General features: G+C 37.1%; 1 protein-coding gene across 11 annotated transcripts in view; it reads left to right on the top strand.

The window, feature by feature from the left end:
* ZMYM2 (zinc finger MYM-type containing 2) overlaps window positions 1-23,255 on the top strand; it is an 89,001-nt gene that overhangs the window by 26,567 nt on the left and 39,179 nt on the right. For 9 of the 11 annotated variants that reach the window (XM_042838992.1, XM_042838991.1, XM_042838990.1 and 6 more), the window contains 5 exons: window positions 1,646-1,934; window positions 5,295-5,460; window positions 6,243-6,455; window positions 17,879-18,029; window positions 18,811-18,926. In XM_042838992.1, the coding sequence (XP_042694926.1) occupies window positions 1,646-1,934; window positions 5,295-5,460; window positions 6,243-6,455; window positions 17,879-18,029; window positions 18,811-18,926 (935 nt within the window). Of the gene's footprint in view, window positions 1-381; window positions 507-1,645; window positions 1,935-5,294; window positions 5,461-6,242; window positions 6,456-17,878; window positions 18,030-18,810; window positions 18,927-23,255 lie in introns of those variants that run through there. The other 2 variants (XM_042838996.1, XM_042838995.1) reach the window with 2 other exon arrangements.

Below are 23,255 nucleotides of genomic sequence, written 5' to 3'. Positions count from 1 at the left end.
TAAGAGGCAATGGGCACAAACTGGAATGCAGGAGGTTCCCTTTGAACACCAGGAGTGCTGCTGTGCTGTGCATGTGACAGAGCATTGGCACAGGCTGCCTGGGGGCTGTGGGGTCTCCTCCTTGGGGATCTGCTGAAGCCACCTGGAGGTGGTCCTGGACACCCTGCTCTGGGTGTCCCTGCTGGAGCAAGGGTTAAGCGGAGGGACCCTGAGGTCCCTGCCAACCTCAATGGTTCTGTGCTTCAGTGATTTGTTTGCTTTATTTTTTGGAGGATTTGAAGCCTTGAAGATGCAAATGCAGAATATTGTTTTCCTGATAGTTTTTTTTTTTTTTTTTCTTCCTGTTAATGTGACATCTACATATTAGAAAACAGTAAATCAGAGTTGTTGGTACTGTTGCTCTTGAGAAGTCCAAGCTACTGTCAAATAGAGTGGTAGCGATGTGTGTGAAATAGTATGTAGAAGTGAAATGCCTGTCTAAATGAGTGGAATCACAGGCTTGAAAGGTAAGTCTCAAGTTCTGTGAGAGTACTTGGGGTAGCTGACACATACTATTGAAAATGTTTGTAAATGGTTTGTTACAGTGAAAAGAAGTTCTTACTCATGTTTTGTTTTATACTCAAGTAATGTATCATTCTTGGCATCCTTTAGAAGCTCGAAGTTCCTGAACTGTGGTGATAGTTATTAAAATGAAAGCTTATGTTCTGTTGAAAAGCCTAGAATTCAAAGTTTATTGAAGGACAGAACTGTATATTTTTCTTGTCCAAGCTGTGTTTCTTGATTCAAAACAAGATACTGATGATGTAATTTAACCAGAAGCATGCAACGTTTCCAGGTGCGTAAAAAGAACTCGGGTAAAATTTTCTACCCAGTAGATATGCAGATCGTTCTATAAAATGTCACTCCATAAAAGATGTGCCAAAAGTGGCATAGTTCCACAACAGTTTGTTGTCCAAAAATACAGTTGAAAGACTGGTGAGATCTGGAGTAGAAGGACATGGAACTGTTTACTGCCAACACTTAATGGAATGTTATTTTCTAGGGGCATAGATTTCTACAGAAAAAAAACTTGAAACTCTCATGGCTATGCTGGTTTGCAGATTAAGTGGTATTTGTTCTGTTGAGAAGACTGTCATGTCAGAAGCAAACTCTACAGTAAGCAGTGACGTAGATGGAAATCTCACAGTACAACTCCTTGGCTGCAGGCTAGACGAAGAGATTACCAAGAGACTAGCTCAACTCTGTGTTTTGCTACAGAGACAGGAGTAAATAACTTTATCAGTTGTGCGTTAAAGCTCACTTGAGAAGAAAATAACTAATGCAAATCTTGAGCTTTCATACTTATGTTGATAAATTTGGAAAGCTTGTGTCTTGAACCATGGTAGTTGCAGTTCTGTTGGTTTGGAGATCAGAATTACCCGTTTGCAAACACAGTGCAAGAGGTGTAGAATGGGACCATTCTGAGTCTTGTTCATGTTCTGAATCTTTTTTCAGCAGTGGAGAGTGGTACTGTGAAAGTGAATTTTGAATTTGAATTTCTAAAATGCCACTATAATTGTTAGTTCCAGGAAAAAAAAATTATGACCATATAATTCTCTGTATGTGCTCATGTACTCACTTAACTTTTTTTTTTTCTTTACTGAAGATTCTTGGATATCCCAATCAGCTTCATTCCCTAGGAATCAAAAGCAACCAGGTGTGGATTCTTTGTCACCAGTAGCATCACTACCCAAACAGATCTTCCAGCCTTCTACTCAGCAGCCACCGCCTTCTAAACAGGTTAAAGTTACATGTGCAAACTGCAAAAAGCCTTTGCAAAAGGGACAGACTGCTTATCAACGGAAAGGATCAGCTCATCTGTTTTGTTCTACTACCTGCCTCTCATCATTCTCACACAAACCCACTCCAAAGAAACTTTGTGTCATGTGCAGAAAGTAAGGGATATTTTTTTACTTAGCAGCTAAATCCAGTAATACTTGAGATTCTCATGTATTCATGATAATTGTACTGTTAATGATATAAAATTTGACTACACAAGTACTTTATATACTGTCAGTTTAATGTCATTTGTAAATGTTGAATTCACTGTTTACACAAGAAGAAAGTAAGTTTGAAATCAGAGTAGGGCAAGTTATTTCCATGAAAGGCAAACACAAACTAGGGATTTTGAGGATGGAGAAAAGGCGGGGTTGGTGGGGGAAGCAGGGAGGTGAAGGTTGTCTGAGTTATATCCTGTGGCAGAATATATTCTTTAGATAAAAAATTCTCATGAAAAGACTAGACCTCTTGCACAGAAACCATTCATTTTGAAAGTAGAAGATACAAAGTCAAGAGATCTAAAGAAAGTAGAAACTGAAAACTGAACTCTTTCAGTGTTGACCATGTATGTAGAGGAGGAGAAGTTTTGAACTTGTCCCATAGAGTATGTGCAGCAATGACAACTTTTCAAGTTACAACTTAAGGGGATAGTAGAAAGGGTGACAAGCATACTTCAGAGTGGCTTATTCTGAATTATTGGATAGGTTTGACTTGAAATTTTTCAGCTGTTTCCATAGCTCAAAATTGCCAAAGGGGAATTCGAAGATAGTATCTGAAGGGGCCTACGGGAAAGCTGGGGAGGGGCTTTTAATAAGGACGTGTAGTGACGGGATGAAGCCTAATAGCTTTAAACTGGAAGAGGGTAGATTTGGCCTACATATTAGGAAGAAATTCTTTACTGTAAGTATAGTGAGACAGTGGAACAGGTTGTCCAGAGAGGTTGTGGATGCCCCCTCTTTTGAGGGGTTCAAGGCCAGGCTGGATGGGGCTTTGAACAACATGGTCTAGAGAGGTGTCCCTGCCTGCAGCAGGGGGGTTGGAAATAAAGGTCCCTTCTAACCCAAACCATTCTGTGATTCCGTGATTTGATTTTCCTAGTGCTGGGTGTACTAGCTGTACTGTTTTGTTCGGTTGCTATACCAGTTCTGAGGTACTCATACTTTTCTGTACCTTTTCCAGTAAAATCTCAGTCTGGTATGCCCTGCACTGATACTAATTGAATGATTAATTCTTACCAAACTAAAGAAGGCTTCTAGTAAGGACTGCCTTTATTAATGAATGTTTTGGAGAAGATGATTGTAGCTGAATCACAGAATCGTGTATTTGAACTAATGGAAGCTTTATATTAATATGCAGTGAGGTGAATGCATGGCTTGTATTCAATTCAGATCTGTCTATTTTCATTTCTCATGAGACTCAGTATCACAGTATAGGAAGTATTTATATCCTTTGTTTTCATACCTTGGTACACTTAAATATCTCAGATTTAATATTTTAGTTCTTTTAAAATAGATGTAAAAGCTCCCGTTCTCTGAGCAGTTACCTCTACGGAGCTAATTAAGACTGTATTCTTTCTGATGGTTTGTACACTGATTCACTGATTCCTTTTTTTTTTTTTTTATGCCCCTTTTGTATGGTAAATATTCTTCCATAGATTATAGATAAAGCTGAAGAGTAATTTTTTATTTCTGACTGAAATCTTGAAAACTCATGGCTGTGCACCAGTGCACTGGTAAGTATATCCAAAGAACAATTCTCAAGAGAACACTAACTTAGCCACGAGTTTTCAAGATTTCAGTCAGAAATAAAAAGATTGCTCTTCAGCAACATGCAAATGAAAATGCTTTATTTATGAATCATGGGAAAATAACAGATTCCTAGCCTTTTTGCATTGTTTAAAATAGTTTGCGTAGTTGTTTGATTTCTAAGGAATCTCTGTGAAGTCAGACTTAGACGCTTCTTGAGGTGAGGTTATTCTTCACTTTTCAAGTGAGGAACTTCTCCAAACTAGCAAGCCTGGTATCTTTCAAGCCTCACCTTGAGTATTTCCAGGGATTGTGCATCTACCACATTGGTGGGCAGTATGTTTCATTGCTTCACTACCCTTACGTAAAAAACAGCAACAACTTACGTGAAGATTAAAGCTTTTTGATCTCAGACTCATCTACTTTGTTGAGAGCTAATTGTGTTTATAAATCCTTATAGAGTCCAGCCAGAAACTCTTAAGATCCTCAGGGCAGGCTTTGGCTTTGTTTTGCAAACCAGAAGCATGTCACTCCCTAACCTGAATCTCTTCTAGCTTGCTGAAAGGCAAACCAAAAGCTGCCGAGTTTCCTTCAGCAGGAGACAGACTTGCAAGTGGTAATGCTGAGGGGATGGGACGAGTTTATTTGCAAAAATCATGAAGTGGTTTGGGTTAGAAGTGACCTTAAAGCCCATTGGGTTCCAACTACCTGCCATGGGCTGGATTGCTACCCACCAGCTGAGGGTGCCCAGAGCCCCATCCAACCTGGCCTTAAGTGCCTCAGGGAATGGGGCATCCATTGGGCAGCTGTGCCAGTGTCTCACCACTTTCAGATTAAATAATTTCTTCCTGATATCTGATTTAAATCTCTCCATTTTAGTTTAAAGCTATTCCCCCTTGTCCTGCCATTCCAATTCCTGATAGAGTCCATTTCCAGCTTTCTTGTAGGCCTACTTTCAGAGGAATCTGTTTAGGGAGGCATACAGCATTTTTCTCACTCACCCTACTTTTAGAGCTCCTGTGTATGAGTGGAGCATGTCTTTTGCAAATCTCAATCACAATACAGAGTCAAACTTAGCCAGTCCACGTTTTATTTTCTCTGTCTAGTAGCACTTCCTGTACATTGATAAAATATTTCTTTGGATTAGTGGGCACAGGAGAACACATCTGTTTCTTTTCCTTACTTCTAATTCATACAATATGATAGTTTGGAAATTAAGAGTGAAACTACCATTGGGACAGCCTTACAAAGCTGAGAGATCTGGATAGAAAGGCTGGCTGATGAATGTGGTGCATGTTACATGTGCAGCACACAGTGGAAGATGAAAGTTTGAAATTAACTTTGGTGGGAAGAGAGGAGAAGAGAGGAGGATTTGTTTTGTATTTCAGATTAATGTTATTTATGGTTATGTGTTTGGTTTAATGCATTAAATAGGTGCAGCTTTGTGGACAGCTGAACTGTTCAAATGATTTGGAACTTTAGTAGTATTATTAACTGTTCTTGAAATTTCAAGTGAGAAAGCTTCTGGGCAAACTTGTGGTAGAGTTTTAATCATTTTAGTTAACAGAAGATACTGTTTGTTTGGCATGTGACTAACAATTCTGCACCCACAGAACTGGCTTGAAATGAAAGCATTAAAAGGAAGAATGAATGTTACAAGGTGTAAAGGGTTCTTGTTTTGGCATATATGTTTATATATGTACACTCTAGAGGATTTCTTTTGTCTTTCAGAGATATAACAACAATGAAAGGTACCATCGTTGCTCAAGTTGATTCAAGTGAGTCTTTCCAGGAGTTCTGCAGTACATCATGTTTATCGTTCTATGAAGATAAACAGAATCCTTCAAAAGGAGCTTTGAATAAATCAAGATGCACTATCTGTGGTAAACTAACCGAGGTCTGATTGGTTTTGTTTGATTCTATTCTTCAGTAATGACAATAGTTTCAATAATATCAGTTTACAAATGAGAGAACTGAAAATGAAGAGGTGCATAATGATTTAGTGTTTTCATATGCAATGAGATAAGCTTAATATTCATGAAGAGAGAGTGAAGGGAGAGAATAGTTCAGATTAAAATTACTCTTGTTGACGTTGTTGGACTTGTAAGAAAAATGAAGTGGTTACTTCCAACAGTTTTATGAGTCATTGAGCCTTGCAGTTGTTACCAGGGTGGCAAATAAAATTGTCATTTAAGAAGCCAGGATATACAGATGAATTTTTTACCCTGTATTTTGAAAAATTATGCAGTTAACTTTGGAGTAAGTACCATCTACTTAGTTCTAAATTCTTAATAATGTGGGTTTTTTTCCTTGATGCCATTTCCTTGATGGACCCACTGTAGTTCAGATTACTAATATACACAACTTTTAATGCATATATCTCTCACCATTCTCTACAGGAGTATTTTATAAAATTGTAATTCTTCTAGATATCCAATTATTACCTTCTTCTCTGATCTTTGCTTGTAGGCAACAAGAACAAATGTGTCTAAGTTGTTTTTTTTTTTCTACAACTTCAGAAAGAAAATAAATTTCTATTTCTGTATTGTATGGTCTGTCCTTAAATTATTCTGTGAGCTAGCAAAATCTGGTTTTAGTTATTGTGCTTGAATGTGAGATTTCTGGCTTTTCTGCTTTGTGCTTGTGTGATAATGGAGTACTTTTATTTTTGTTTTTTAGATTCGTCATGAAGTTAGCTTTAAAAATATGACTCATAAGCTGTGCAGTGACCACTGCTTCAATAGATACAGGATGGCAAATGGTTTAATAATGAATTGCTGTGAGCATTGTGGGGAGTATTTGCCCAGTAAAGGAGCTGGAAACAATACTCTTACTATTGATGGTCAGCAGAAAAGATTCTGCTGTCAGAACTGCGTTGGTGAATACAAGCAGGTAATTATTTCTTAACCTACAAATTTAAGTGAAACAAGCATTAATACTCATTAAGTGTATGCTGTTGTTTGTAACATGGTTTTTTTAATCTTCAAGTCTTAAGTAACAAAAATTTCTAAAAATGAAATGAGTGCGAGAGTACAAATAGGGACAAACTAACCCAAGTGGGTCTTTTACTATTGGCTTTCTTTTGATGTTACTCTAATAACAGTACATATTTGTTATAAATCAAATATCATTGCAATTAACCCTTCTCTTAGTTTCTTTCTTTCTAATGGGTGCATCATTTAGGAGTGTATGAATAACAAGCCTGTCATGCAAGCTTATTAGTCCTCAAGCAGTGTTCTTTTCTGGATAGAAAAGCTGGCTTGTATGCAATTGAAACTTTGAGAAGTACACGGGGCATGTAGGTTGGATGTTGCTGTGAGAATAGTCTAACACATTGACTGTGTACCTATGTTATGTCTAATCTCCTTCACTGTACAGTTTTTTAAATTGATAGTTACTTTCATTGTTCTGTGGGCTAAAGTTTCTGTTTCCATTTTTACTTGGTTTGGGTTTCATTTATTCTTATGCTTAAAAATAATTCCAAATCAAGAAATCTGATGGTGAGTAGAGATGCACTTTACATTTTACAGAGCAAACTTAGCTCTGAACCAGTGCTAATATGGGTTGGAAGGTTTAAGTTATAATCACAATATTTGAAATATTAAATACTTTGGGGGATTATGTGCAATTTGGAGATTTTGTTATCTTTTTTTTTCCTCAATATATACTGCTTTGAGTTCCTAGTAATAGTGCTGTGAAATCTGAAATTACTGTTTTACTAGGAATTAATTTCTTTACCTGATTTTAAACTTGCACTCGACTATGTGAGTGGCCCCAGTGCTGCACGTTGCTTTGAGGTTTGCTCTTCATCTCCTTCCGTTTTTAAGAAACCAGTGACCCAAGAGAAACAAGAAACCAGCACTGGATGTTTATAAGTTCCATAACGTTGCATCATGTATGTTTGTATTTTCTGTTAGAACGTTCAGTTTTGCTACTTTTTGTTTTGGGGTTGTCTGTTCTTATGTATATGGAATGTGCAAACAGCAATACTGGAAACATGCGTATGTAAATAGCGTAACTGGAAACATAACATGAGCATTGTTCTTTTGTCACAGCTAATCCAAAAGGGACAGGATAGGTTTCCAAGATACTAAAAACATAGGCATGCCCAGAAGCCATGGGAAGACTTGAAGAAACGTTGAATACTGTCTCTCGAAGAAACAAAAAGGCATGAGATTAACTTTGAACTTGAGACATTCCCACACAACCAGTATAACATGCACTGCATATGGAATTAAGAAATGAACGTGGAATTTTGAGAGGTTGAATGATAAATCTGTACTTCCATTACAGACTGTACTCTGTTCAGATGTTTTTTTTTTTTTTTTACATTGTGTTTAGATGTGTATTTGAGAATGGGAAGGGTGTGGGTAGCAAGTCGCATATTCTAGTTTGATTTGGGGAGGAGGAGCAGTTTGCAGAACATCGCAATCTTCATAAATAGTGGTGGATATTGCACATTATTGTGCAGATCCTTAAGAGAAGCTTTTAAAATTCAGAAACATATTTTGTTTTGGTGCATTCAGTTCTGACAGGAGGGTTTATTCAGACAAGTTCTTAATATTTTTTTTTTTCTTGGTGCTGGGAAACTGTAACAGGCTGAGCGAAGCTTAACTCTAGTTCTTATGTACATCTTGTTTGGACTGGTGATTAAATGTAATTAATCACTGGTAGATTTCAAATGCTCACGGAGCATGAGAGTTTGGGGGTATTTTTAAGGAAACTAATTTTGAATTAGGAGCTTTTTTGTTATGTTGCTGTAGGTGCCAAAGTTGCTCAGGGTGCAGCAGTTAGTATTTCAAAGCAACTAGTTGTTTAGCGAGGTTCATTTAAGCTTCCATTGAGATTTTTGAACTGAATGTATTCAAGGAATTCTGTTTTTGAAAAGGAATTTAGTTTTCGGAAAATGTCACTGAAAACTCATTGGGCCAAGATGAGTAAATTATAGGCTTCTTTATTCAGTAGTAACAGTATTTTTTTGGAAATTTTTGATTTGGATCTGGCTGTTAAGGAAAGAGAGAATATGGGAGAGTTGCTGTTACATACTGAAATAAACACTGGAGTCAATAATGTAGGAGAAGTTGATGTCATTTGATTACAGCTATACAACTTGTTACTGTGTGTCACATAAGTTTCAGCAAATGTTTTCTTACGTTACTGTACAATAAATAGGTTTTGCTGGTACGAGCTTTGTGTTAAGCAGTTTATATTGTAAATGTCATAAGACTATCACTATGCTTTACTTTTGTAGCAGCAATAAACGAAACCTGGTTTTTATTACTTGTACCTATCTATATACCTCATCCCTATTTTTTGAATAAATATTACACTGATTTGAAAAATCGATTTTTATCAACTTATCATGGACAGTTTTTCTTCTTTTCTAAGATGTGCATAATAAAAATTGCTGTGGCTGTTGGAATGGCCACTGAGCTCAAGTGATCCATTGTTTACGAAGAGTTTCTTTCCTCTGCTTTAGACTGCATTGGTGGGAGGCAGGGAAATAAGAGCAGTTCCTGCCATGGGAAGTAGGTCTTTCTCTGAAGTGCCTGAATCATGTTTAAAAGCCATGGATGCCTGTAGCTTCCTACTTCAGAATCTGCTTTAAAACTGCGAGACAAATGATCTTGAATACTGTGTGCTGTTTTCTGCTTTCCTGATAGGAGATGGCTCTTTTCTTGCCTACAACTGATGAAGTTGCAGAGCTGAAGTTTCTTTTACTATGGAAAATACTGTGCTCTGAAGGCGGGAAAAACCCACAAAAATTTAGATAGTCATAGCCTAACTACCGATCACTGACTGTATGCAAAAACAGTATGCAAGAATCGTTTCCTGATAGTAAAGTAGCAGTGCATGGAAAAGCTAAGTGCAAGTCAAGCTGATTAATTAAAAAAAAATAAAATAAAAGTGAGAGAGAAAATGACATTAAAAATCTCCCTAAAGACACAGTCACTATCACAGTTTAGATAAAATGATGTCAAGAGAAAATCCTTACTGGAATTTATTAATTATTATTATTATTTTGTAAACCTGAAAACGACGACTAGTATTGTAATAATTGTATTGAGCTGAGCTATTGAGCTGAGGTTCTGGCTCTTCACATCTAGGGAGGCAAGGACTTAAAGATGCAAAAAGAAAACAAAAAAAAAAACAACCTGGAGATGAATGAGATTAGCATCTGGCAAGGAGATGACTATATTGCCTACAAAATTGTGCAAATGCTTACACACTTTGATGTCTCTGAGTAGGTGTCCATCATTAAAACAAGAAATGACCCATTTTAAAAATCAGTATACGTGCAGCAAATTGAAACAGACCTCAGATATGCTTGCAGTGATGACATTAACCAAAGCAGTTACATACACTGTTTCAGTGGTTCTGCTCCAGATAATACTGTAGATACTCCGTACCAAGAAAAATAATCACCTTCATTTTCAAGGTAGTTTCAATCTTGTTTGTGCCCTGGTTTGTTGGAGCAGGTATGAATCTGACAACCTTGTTCTAAGGAACAAGTGAATTTCATGACATGGCTTGTGCTACCAGCAACACCTGACTTCCAGCTGCATTCTTTAACTGCTTTGCTTACTGGCCTAGTCAGTCCAGTGCTCTTGATTCTGGTGTGAAAGGCATTTGATTCTTTGCTAATGTTTCTTTACTTTTTTCTTTCTTTGTTGCTTGCTTTTCTTCTTTTTTCCGTAACTAAAATTCTTGTTAAAAATATCACTGGACTTTGTTGCTTTTTGTGCTTCTTAAAAGTAGTGGTCTTCATGTGCTGTAAGGAAAAATAGCTTTGCAGTATCTCTTAACTAGTGAGAATTTTCCTTCAGCACTGAATGAGAATATATTGGGTTGTCTTGCTTGTTTAGATGAAGGCTTCCTGAATGGGCTTCAAGACTAACCAAGCTGTGCCATCCCTTCAAGCTATCTATTCACTTACAGAAGAGCAATAGGAAAAGCCCAATCTAGACAGCTGTGTTTTCTTACTTTGACTATTCTTTGCCTAACAGTTTGTTCTGTGAAAGTCTTCTTAAAACTTGTTCCATCTGCTTTATGTGTACAGAGGTTTAGGAACCTTCAGTGTATGCTATTACATACATAGCTGTTCTGCAATGCAGTATTATTATTAAAGTTCATATTTACTCTCACAGAAGGTACTGATATCTACTAGTTTAGAGTTTATTCAGTGCTTTGCTAAAATGTCTTATTGCTTAGTATTATAGTCAAGCGTTTAGAGTTTTTAACTTGCTTCATGCATCACATGTGATTTTTTTCATATTTCTTGGGTATTCAGACTGATCTGTACTTCTGTTTTTGGGGGGGTTTGGTTGGGTGTTTGTTTTGGTGGATTTTTTGTTGTTTTTTGATGGTACAAATAGTTATATAATTTGCTTCCTGCAATTGTCACTGCTCTTTAACCTCTTGTTACAAATGGCTGTATTTCAGTAAGTACAGCTGGTAAAACTAGTAGCTGTGAGAGTTGAGCAGCCCCTAGAAATACTGATTTCTCAGATTTTTTTTTAAACATATTTCTGGTTTCATTAAAGGGACAGTGTTGTGGTTTCAGCCATTTCGATAAACTGATTTAATGGTAGACCCTCTTTCTCAGGTTGCAAACTACTTTTGTTTTACTGCGTAGAATCTTAGAATGGCTTGGGTTGGAAGAAACTTCAAGGATCATCAACTTCCACCCCCCCCTGTTACAGGCAGGGTTGCCAGCTGCTTGATCAATTACTAGAATAGATTGCTCAGGGCCCCTTCCAACCTGCCCTTAAACACTGCCAGGGACAGGGCATCCGCAGCCTTTCTGGCAGCCTGTTCCAGCACCTCACCACCTCCTCAGTGGAAAAACTTTTCCCAATGTCTAAACTTCAAGTAATACTTAGTCTGGTATTAAGTTATCTGTCATATTTGTCACTCATCTTAAATAATCTCAAATCTGATACTGTGTATGCCTCTAAAATGGAAATAACTGGATGTTTTCTACCTCATCTCCATAGTTTAAGTGGCCGTTTCTTGACAAATAAAGACTAATGTCATTTCCACTTCCTTCCTGCTCAGATTTTGTTTTGTTTTTCTTGTGGGCTTTTTGTTGGATAGTTTTTTGAGGCTGCTTGGTTTTTACACCTCCAGTTTCTTGTGTCTCTGATACAAGTCGAGTTGCTCTGGAAGATATCCTATTCTAATACCCTTTATTTTACCATTTCAAATGTCTTTCTTCAAATGCAAAGTCTGTTGCTCTTCAATTAAAAACCAAAACAAAAAAAAAAACACATTACATAGATATATTAGTAGTAAGTGCTCAGGGTATTTTCTTTCTCTCCCATGTATTGTAAATGAAGTGAAATAGGAACATCAGAGTATGTTTTTGAAGAGAAGCACTTATAGCAGAATTTTGAGATGTGCTCTGCATGGCAGCACAAGAAATTATTACGGAGAAGAAGCAAGGAGGTGATATGTCTAGGTATTGATGTTAAAATGGGAATAGCCACATCGTCAGTGTACTGCAGCACCTGGGATCGTTGAAGAAGGTTGATAAAAGGCAAACCACAGAGCTGAAACAGGAGAAGTTTTCACTCAGTAGCTTTTTGAGGTGAGGGAAGAAGGGATTTTCAGCTCTGTTTTCCCTAAATGGAGAGTGGAAATGAAATTGACTAAAAGAGAGGGAAGCACCAGCAGTGCCAGAGAAAAGTTATTGCACATGCTGTTCACTTGGTTGTTCAGCTGAAGCACAAGTTGCTTTGTGTTCAAGGGCCATAGAAGCAAGTGCTTCAACCTTTGCTCTTCAGGCTTGTGTGAATGCTTTTGAGGTGCTAGTAATCTTAAAGTCTTCAGTTGGAGCAGGGAAGAGTTTGCAGTTGTTCTTGTTAGATAGTTTAAGTGTGGTATTACAAAAGACTGAATATATAATATAGTTCCTTGTTTCTTTGCTGTTACAGATTCTGCTGACATCTGGTTCTTAGATGTGTGTGCTGCTTCTGGATGCATCTGGACCATCCTTTCAAATAAATCTGAAGCAGTTTAGCTGCTGCTTCCTTGGTTGCCTTATTAATGCATTTCTGTTACCCTAGAATTCCATGTAGTGAATATCTATAGTGTTTTACTTAAATAGTTTTTCTCCATCCTTTACATTCAATTTGAACACAAATTGATTCTGTTTCTGCACCAGAATATTTTCTAGAAGCTTTCCCTATTTCTAATCTTATTTCTAATAGTTAACTGTTACTTCATAAAGCTGCAGTATGTACAGATCTTTCTTACGTCGACCATGTGAGATCAATTGTAGAGCACTTCCTGTCTCTAAACAAATCTTTGTGCTGCTATATAGCACTCTAGCAATCAACTGCTCTTCTAGTGTTCTCAGTCTCCTGGTCCTCACCTGGGAGTGATTATGACAAGAACACTCTATTACACGGCAGCTTTTCTTCATCCTTCAGAAGGAATGTAAAGGAGATAATGCTGCTCTTAATGGAGAATAATAGCTTGTAGCAGATCTTAGTGCCTAGATCTTAGGCACTAATATCCTTTATTGAGATGTTCTTGCAGCTAAAAAGGTCAATAAAGGAGACTTCAATTAGTTTTAGTTGTAAACAGAGGTGAGGCTTACTTTTAAAGTGCTGTGAGATTGTAATGTTATTCTGATACTTGTTCTTGGGCTTGATGTTTCTTTAAGTGGACGTATGCGAGAAGAGCTCAAAACCTGAACCTGTCAGTATGATATCAAGGAAGACTACTTCTGAAAGGATTATTGCTTATAATGGCAGGAAGATAAACTGCCTCCCAAATGAATTTTATTTCCAGAAATTTGCATTTCAGTTGTAGCTGTACCTTTATTTCTGGAGTATATCCAGTTATTCTCTTTTTTTCTTGATAGACTTTTGTAGCTGCCAATTTGAGTGGAATACTGTTCTAGCTGATAGAACGAAGGTTTTAAATGTATGCTGAACTAATGAATCCTAAGAACTGGAAACTATGAAATGTTTTTCATATTTTTTTCCTGAAATTACCAACCGTGAGACACACATCATGAAATAGACCTGATTTCTATAATGTAGAGTAGATCTAGAAATCTAATAAGTCTGCTGTTTACAAACATGTAATGAAAGAATGAAAGTAAGAATGTTTATTTTGGTATTTAAACTTCATGCTTTGCGAGAGGCCAAAAGCTAATGAGATCTAACTAAAATCTAGGTGGATGAGTGAGAGAGAGGTGTACTTGGGCACCAGTTTTCCCCTCAGGATATCATTGCCGTTTTCTAGAAATTTTGCCTATTAGCTTATCTTTTTCTCCTTAACAGTCTAATATATACTATTTTCTTTATAACTTGGTAACAGTGTTTTTACTTACATTTTCTTAAACACGTTTAAGGATGGTAATTTTACATTTTTCATAGGTTACTGTGAAAACTCACAGGCATAGCATGGAGATGGAGCTTTTTGAATTTGCGGGAAGTTGTGCATGGAAGGCAAATGCTTAGTACTCTATCGTGGTGATTGATGCCGAATTCATTCCATCTTTAAGCTTTGAAACTGAGGCCAGTTTGAAATGCATACATTTTACTCATTACCATTTTTTACCACTCTTGAGGTATCATGGAGAGAGCAAGGTGAAGTCAGTCTCTCTTCTTGAGTGGGAGATGACTGCCAAGAAAGCAGCTTTGGAGGAAAAGATTTGGGTATTGTGATGGACAGACTGAACAGAAGTTAGCAGTGTGCCTTACAGTAAAGTCTTTCAACTGCGTCACAGGCAATACCTGGGCAGCCTGGTCTATTGGTTGGCAGCCCTGCAAGTAGCAGGGGGGTTGAAACTAAGTGATTCAACCCAGGCCATTCTATGATTCAATACCACAAAATCACAGAATGAATGGCTGAAGTTGGAATACAACTGGAGAACTGTGTCCATCCCTCTGTTCAATGTAGGCCACCTACAGGCAGGTTGTGAGAACCAAAGCCATCGTTTTGAGTATCTCGGAGAATGGAAACTTCACAGCTTCTGTAGACAACTTGTTACTGTATTAGCAAGAGGGTGATGAACAAGTCAAGGGAACTTATTTTTCCACCCTTATCTACAGTTCAGAAACTGATTCTGGAGCAAGGTATTCAGTTTTGGATTCTCTGTAATGAAAAATATTGGCATAGGTCCAATGGTAAGCTACCAAGGTGTTTTCAAAGGCCAGGAACAACGAGCTTTGAGATATGAGTTCAGGTTTGAAAAGGCTAAAGGGAGGTGAGGATGATTTCATAGGAGGTGGGATTGGGCTGCTACAGAAGTGCACAGTGGAAGGATGAGAGATGACAGACACTATTTTAAAACAAAGGGACATTTGATTAGATACAAGGAATAGTGGTGTTTTTTGTTTGTCATTTGTTTTTAATCCGTGAGGCTGATGAAATACTTCAGAGAGGTTTTTTTTTCGAAGAGATTTTGGAATGCCTGTCCTTGGAGATGATTAACTTGTCTGAACAAGATCTGAGCAGCTAGCTCTGGACTTGCATTGAACAGGGCATTGCAGGAGATGTCTGGAGATCTTTGAAAGTCCTTTCCTATCTGTGTGATTCTGTGCTTCTGAAGTAAGGAACAAAGCAGTGATGTTTATAATGAAATCAGGAAGATTTGTGTTTTGTTTCTTTCCCTCCTTACTCAGTCGATAATGAAGATTTCACTATTCCTTGTTCTTTTACTATCTCTACTAATAGAGTTTTTGGTTTTTTTCTCATGATGCTGATACGGTTTTGTTTTTCTTAGTTTTCTTTGTTTTCTAAACTCCCTTTTTCTTGTGTATAGCAAAAACTGTTTAAGTTCAGTTAGAAAAATATTCCATAGTAAGAGAATGAGGATGGGTGTGCTGGTTCACATCAGGAACTGTGACACCTGCAGGGCATGGAAGTGGGCATTCAGGGAAGAGTGAGGACAGGTGTGCTGATGGTATTTTCTTCTGACATTCAAGAAGAAAGGATCCTGTTTCCTCTTTTCAGTGAATCTTTTGAGTGCTTGTAGGACTCATAGTGCTAACATCCGCAACACTTCAGTAAGAAGTGATCACCTTGTTATGTGAAGAGCCATCCCCTTTTATTTGTCTTCAGCATCTTTCTGTTGAACTGCAAGTGAATTCTTACTTTAAAAAAAGACAACAGTTGATCTGTAATGCCCTTCAATATACCACTCTTGGTACTGTAGTTCTGTCATTAGCATTTGTCTTGCTTCTGGGCCAGAAACATGCCTCAGGGATCTTCTATGTGCTTATGTGATTCTTCTTAGTTTTAGTGAATTGTCTGCTTATTGGAGCTTTGAGAATACTTTTAGAGAAATGGTTCTCAAATTTTACTCCTAGAGGATGAAATTATAACTGCAGATTCTCAGAGGTGAAAGGCAAGCTATTGTGATGAATGTGAGAATACAAATGTAATGGTACATGAGAACCATGAGAAGTAAATGGGAAGCCTTTGTGTAGGACTATTGAAATATATTTCCACTGCAGCTATATAATGCTGATTGATTAACAGCTTCAGATACACTTGAGTCTCTTTAACAGCATTGATCTACTTTTTTAAAAAATAATATTTAAGTTTAGAAGTTTGGGGAATGCTGTCAGTAGCAACAAAAATACACAAATTCAGCTTCAACGAGATGATGGCAAGTCTTTGGAAGCAACTGCTTCCAAAGTAAGTATAGTAAGCACTAAGCAGCTTACAATAGTTTTTTCTTTAAAGTATTTTTGTCTTGCCTTCTTCTATAGTGCGATTTTTTTTTTCAGTCTAAGAACTTGTGAAAGTTCCACTTAACTCTGTGTTGTTTTGTGGTTATATTCCTGAATGCTGTTTGTTAAGCTGTATCATCGCATTTCCACCAGGACTTCTAGATTTGTATTTTGTGTTGTTCTAGAAATACTGTACATGCACGTAGGTTTCTGATGGTCATTTTTCACTGAACTTTTTCAAATAAGTGAAGTTCTATATAAAGTGTGATCACCTGTATTCTCACTGACAGGACTTAACGTATTCTTAATTTCCAGCTTTGTCTCTTCACCAAGCTAGAGAAGATAAGCATGTATTGGCAGAGTAGCTTCAATTCATAGGTCCGTGGCTGCATTTTGGTCTTGGTGCCGAGTATGAATTTTTGCAGTATTGTGGCTGGTGAGGAGGATTATCAGGTACTGGGTACATTTTTAAGGACAAAAAATAAAAGCAAGATGTGAAGGCAGAATATTGGAACCGTGTAAAATACTCTCCCATAGGTGGAAGCTTGATATCTGGACACAGACTCCTTTTAGGAGGAAATCCACAGTAAAGGTTTCATTTTAGTGGCATGTGCAAATGTTGAAATTGCTGTAGCATCTTGGAGTTTTGTTGTTCTCTGCAAGGTGCTACACCCACTCTGTGGAAGAAGTGTCAGTAGAGCATTTTCTAATACCAGTAAGCTGTCTGTCTGTTTGTTTGATATGACTCATTGTAGTTTAAATTAGGAGCTCTCTGAGCAAGGAAGGTATTTAGATATTTCTTCATGGTGCATGAGATGCATACTTCAGTGATAGGTAAAAATAGTGCAAATGGCAGGTCAGAATTACTGAGTTTTGTCTTGCTTTACCGTTGGTATTTCTGCTTGGTAGTATTTTTCTTTGCTTGTTATAGAGCATTTATTCTTTTCTGTGGAGAACATTTTTGAGAGATGCCAGAATTCAGTGTATTGTGGGGTGTGAGGAGTTGCAGCTCATTGGTCAGATGAGGAGCACAGTGACTCTGCAGTGTGTATTTCTTGTGTGGCAGACCAGAACTGAAAGACTTTAGAAGCTAGAGAAATTTTCCAGTGAGTGCTTCTATTAAGCAGCTTCTTCAGCTCAGTAATATTTAGGGTGTTTGGGTGAAGAATAGAATGCTTTTTCCCCAGGTTTATCACTATTATTTACATCATGCCAAACTGCTATTTCTTGTCATACAATCATTGTCCCACCAGCAAGGAGAGAGAAACTGTTGTTTCAAACTCTCTAGCTCATCAGAACCTGTACTCTCCTGTCACAGTTTGCAGTTTGTAGCTGGTGGGTGGTTATTCTGTTATTTTATTTTTTCAGACTTTGTGTTTGTTTTTTGTTTTTACACGGAAATTTAATTTTAACCATTTTCCCTCCAGGAGGGAAAGACCCAACCATAGTGCCATCTGCACTTGAGATGACTGTGAGAGTCAGTTAATATAGGGATGTTCTGGTGGGGGAGAGAACTGCAGAAGTAAATAAGTTTTCCTCTGTTTGTTATACTAAAATGTAAAACTAAAAGCCAAACATAGTTTTAACTAATGAATTGTTTTGCTTTGTTTTATGTTTTAGAAATATGGCAAATTAACATCTTGTACTGGCTGCAGAGCTCAGTGCAGGTTTTTTGACATGACTCAGTGCATAGGACCTAATGGATATTTGGAGCCATACTGCTCAACTGCATGCATGAACACACACAAATCAAAACATGCAGAATCACAAAGTAAGTGACAAGGATGATAGATTTTTATCACTGATAAGTGTAGACTGGATTTTTTTTGTTTATTGTTTGAACACTGGGAGTGGGTTATTTTGTTTTAGGATGACTCTGTGAAGAAGCTTAGTGACTTTAGGTTTTAAATGTAGATTTTATGAAAAGATGGTGTTATATTTAACACTAGTAGAGGAACCCGTGAAAGATGCTTCTCTTTGACCTTGTTGCATGATTTCTGGAACTCTTCAGCAGTTTTAAGGCTTTTAGATAGAAAAAGCTTGAGACACAACGTGTTCTGGTCTGCCACAGAATGACAGTGCAGCTACCATGCTTGTAAATAAATGTTTTCTTGACTTGGAGTCACTCTATTTTATCTCCTCAAGCAGTTGTTGATAAATTTTGTCTTTTGGTGAAGGATGGAAGTAGTTACAATGTCTGTAGATATTCTCGAGAAAGATGTTTAACCTGGGTGAGAGAAATGGATGAGTAAGTTCAAAACTTGTGTTCTTCAGTACAAAAAGGAGAAGTAATCTTGGTTCATCAGACTCTTAAGTTCACAATGCTCTACTGAGTTTTGTAGAAGGTGGTACTGCTTCACATTTAGTGCTGAGCTTTAATGGAAGAATTCAGCAAAAAAAAGCCTCTTCAAGATTTTTTGTGTTATGTGACTTAGAAGCTGGCTGGAAAACAGAAAATTAGCTTTTTGCACTGAAAAGCTGATCTGTAGCCCAGTGTTTCTTGCATTACTATTTTGTATTAATTTTGTTTGTAAACTACGTTTTTCTTTTAGGTATGGAAATTATTTGCCACTTTTGTAAACGAAACTCTTTACCTCAGTATCAAGCCACAATGCCTGATGGAAAACTGTACAACTTTTGCAGTTCCAGTTGTGTAGCTAAATTTCAGGTTAGCTGTTGTGTTAAATATTTTCCTCCCTTAATATTTGTGTACCTGTGTTTGTGTTAAGTATTTGCACATTAAACTAATTTGCTTTTATATACTTGTTTATGACTTTTGATTAACATAGATGCTTATGGCTCGTAACAATTTCTTTTGAAATTACTGCTTCATAATAACACTGGCTAATATCCTAAAAGGTAATAATGCGTTTCTCCTTGATGCTATAAGAGAACACAACCCAGTACCGCTGCCCACCTTATTTTTCCCCCTCCAACCTCTGTATGGAGGTGACTTCTGCTATTGTGCATTGATAATTAACACATTTCATCTCGTTTCTGCTAACTGCAGTCACAGAATGAGATCTCATGTTGAACCATATATATATATATATGTACTTCGCTAACAAAGACGTGTGACATCAGGAATAGTGACTCTCTGTAATGGAAGGTAGGATCTAAGTCATTAGAACTTCCGTGGATGGAACGGGCTGTTTAAATGATGTCCAGAAAGCAGAGTGTTGCAAAGCTAATGGTAAGCACACTGTAAGAGGCTGTTGTGCTTTTTCAAAGTGTCCTATTTAAACGTGATTTAAAGTATATGTAACAATGCATTGTAAAGATTAATGTGTAGGATATCAATGAACAATTCAAAGACACTGTTTTAACCTTCTGTATGTAAAAAAAACAATGTATGGTGTGTGATTGATAATTGTTCAGCTTGTGAAGAGATGGTTACACCCATACAGAGCTTTCCCATTCAGTAAATTTTGGAGTTTTCTGCAAACCAATCTCTTAATTGCTTCCTTAACCTCCATCATGTAGCACTGCTCTTATATTCCTAGTATGTAAAGACAAAATTAATTTTAATTGCAAACTCATTCAACCTCTGTTTCATTCTGCGTGGTCTTACAATTGATTGCAGCCCAAAGAGCTCATTCATTTTCCGAATGAAAACTTTGTGTTATTTGAATGAGAAAAATAAAGGTAGTGAATGGCAAATGCAGCCTGGACCTTCTTAGATTTGCAGAGAAATCAGCATCTAGCAATATTATTGAATGTAACTGTAGATCTCTTGATATATTGTGGGTTCTTGATCTTACTGAAACCTTGGTAATGCTTCTCATGTGGTTTCAGCACTATGTGTTGTCTCTCTAATATTGTATCAGTGAGTTCTCAGTAAGACAAATACAGAAAGATGGTCTATCAGATTCTAACTTTTGATAGTTTCCATGTATCCAATGTTTAGAAGAACAAAATGTATTTACCATTAGGTAAGAATTGATCATATGAGAAGAGCTTCTGTTCATTTGGTATTTAGGTGGAAAGGGAATTGTACTGCGTGTGTGCTCATGGGAAGTCTGATACCTAAGTATCAACACACTGGGGGCTGAATGGGATTCATTCCATTCAGTCATGCTGGAATATTTCTGCAATGATCTTTTGAAAAAATAACTGATATATGATGATTCTCCATACTTTTCATTGTTTACTAATGAGGATAACTTTTGTTTTACATTTCTGGTACTATATTAATACATTTTTCTTACTGTGCTATTTTTTCTATAGTCTTCAATCTGTTAGGAGTTATCCTTCTCAAAGCAAAATAATTGCTATTCAAGGTCTGTACCTCCCTTCTGCAAAGACTTTTAGTCCTTTTGGTTTACAGATGGATTGGAATGTTTTAATTCCTAATTTTGGTTGCAGTGCTTTATGGTTGGTTATTTTATCTTATGTATAACCTTATGATTTTAGCTAATTGTTGCTTTAATCTATTAAAATACTGTAGATTCAGCCAGATTGCTTGTTGTGCACCTTATGTCCGTATCTGTGTTCCCCCCATGCACATAGCTTGCAGCAGCATTCGCTCCTGTAATAAAGAGTAAAGAAAGGGAAAATAGTCTGATTGATGTGATTGTTGTTGAGGTGTTGGCAGTAGAACAGTGTGACTGTATCTTGTTCTGTTGTGCTGCTGTTGGTGGATGGTGTTGGAAAGCAAGGCCAGAACTGCTCCGAAGCTGTATTGTTTTAACTCAGTTTTGCTGTCAGTAACTTCACAGAGTCAGTTCAAGATCCTGTACTGAGCTTGTCTCTTAAGGAAGCATAACATTGCTAACTTCTGTCTTGTGGCATGGAGGCTTAGTACAAATGCCTTACAAAAGTAGAAGCCTTGGAAAAAAAGCTATCTTGTCAAAACTTGGGAAGTTTTCAGAAAATTCTTGCTAAAACTTTTATTTTTTAGTTTGTAGATATATTTGAAGAATTGTAGAAGCAGTATGTGTAAGGGTTAAAAGCACTTTTTGTGTGTGTGTGTGTGTGTGTGTGTGTGTGTGTGTTTTGTATGTGTGTGTGTGTAGCTGGTTGCTCACTCTATTTTCATAGTTGGGTCGTGCTCTCTATTGCCATCATGGTGATGTCTGTGAGTGCTCTTCCTTACACTCCTTATACCTCTCTCACTTTCTCTTACTCTCTCTCAAAAAAGAATTTGCTGGAGTAGAAGCATGTAGCTGATGCTTGGCATGCGTGTTAGATAAATAATGTTCCACATCTGATCGTGATAAAAATAATTGAGGGTTCCATGCTGAGCTTGGAAGGATCATGTGTGTGAGGGTAAGGAGGATGTTTGGTTCCTTCCCTATTTAACTTCTAGTATCTAATTTTGCTTGTGTGCAGTCCTGATGTGTGACATTATGCTTCTGCTTAAAAGATTTCTTGTATGTATTTGCTTCTCTTTCATGTTAATGAACAGTTTGATTCTTGTAAATCTTTTTTTGACTTGAACTGGTGAAAGAAAATGGCCGCAGTTAGATTGCCTGCTGTTCCTTCTGCGTGTACACTTACATACGTAAATATTTCCATAGTTTGATTTTGCATTGTTATGAGCAAGAATAACCCTTCTATCACTTACTGCTGGGGCGACAGGGAGTGGCACGGGTGAGCCAGAAGCTGTACTGCTGCACTGGTCTTCTCAGAATGCTCCTGCGCGTTGTCTGCTTGGCGTTCAGTTGTGATTTCACATCTCACAGCAGTTAATAGTGGTTGTATTGAGGCTTGAAAAGGGCTGCACCGTGATTTTTAGTTCTGCTTGGCTCTTCCCATGCCCTTTTTGTTCAGGACAGACTCAAGAATTTAAGATTGTATTCAGGGATGTACATGCATACATGGATGTGATTTCAAGTATGTATTTGATAAAGTATAGAATCAATGAAGTCTTGCTGCTCAGGGGCATCTGTAAAAGATTTTAATGAATTTACTATCTCAGTGATTCTATATGTGTAATAATGTTTCCAGGTAATTCCTAAAGATAGTCTCTGTTCCAAAAATCTTGTAATTTAGGGGGAAGACGAGATGGTGAAAATACTACATGCTTTCTATCTTCACTCATTCAAACACTATGCAGAAACAGTCCTTAATTGTAAGCAACGTGATAGGAACTTCAAGATGTACTAAATCACGTTGTGATTATCTCTTGGTTTAACAATTATTATTATTTTTTAAGAGCTGTTAGTGATGTGAATTCAGTTCTTCACTGATTTCCTAAAAAAAAAAATATCATGTTTATGATTAAAAAACAAAACACAAAACAAACCAACCCACACTTTGTTTCAGAACCATTAATACTCAGTTGCTCAGATTTTATCTACATTTATAAGATATTATATTTTATATTTATTCTTTGGACTGTTTAAAGAATATTTTTAAAACTTTAAAATATTTAAAACAGTCTAAAAGTCCATGATTCTCTTATCTTCAGCTTTAGTTTTTAAACTGCCATTCCCTTGGGCCGGTTAGGGCTTGAATTTTCACTGCAGTAAGCAGTTGGGAAAATAAATGAAAGGAGATAGAGGTGCCACATATCAGAAAATAACAAAAATCCTGATTTTATTTTTTTTATGCTTTAGCCCTCTGCATAGAGCTTTGGGATGCCATATTTAATGGTAACTACAGACATCAAAAATACATTTACTTTTTTTTTTTTGGTGAGCACTTACTGTATTTGATCTTCATTCCTTTCTCTTCAGTATTCTTGTACGGATTGTCACATCTACTAGTTATTTTACATTTCCTTCATTCATGAGCTGGATATGGTAGGTATATTTGCTTTGTGATTTCTCTTTGTTTTCAACCAGAACTGACAGAGTTTTGCATTGCGATTATGTAATCTACGTGGCAGCCCACGTTGAGAACGATGTTTGCTTTGTGAGGAAACCTGCAAGGATCTTGACCTCAAAATGCCTTTGTGACTCCTGCGTTAGTACAGCTTTAGGCTACATATTTAGAGCAGCAAAAAACTAGGAAACCTCTCAGCTGCAGGGAGGTTTGCTCGAGTAGAGGGATA

This window comes from Centrocercus urophasianus, unplaced genomic scaffold (genome assembly GCF_019232065.1).
Source record: "Centrocercus urophasianus isolate 14NV4802_14NV808 unplaced genomic scaffold, USGS_Curo_1.0 seq_9, whole genome shotgun sequence".
NCBI lineage: Eukaryota > Metazoa > Chordata > Aves > Galliformes > Phasianidae > Centrocercus > Centrocercus urophasianus.
This window is presented reverse-complemented; position numbering and strand designations above follow the sequence as displayed.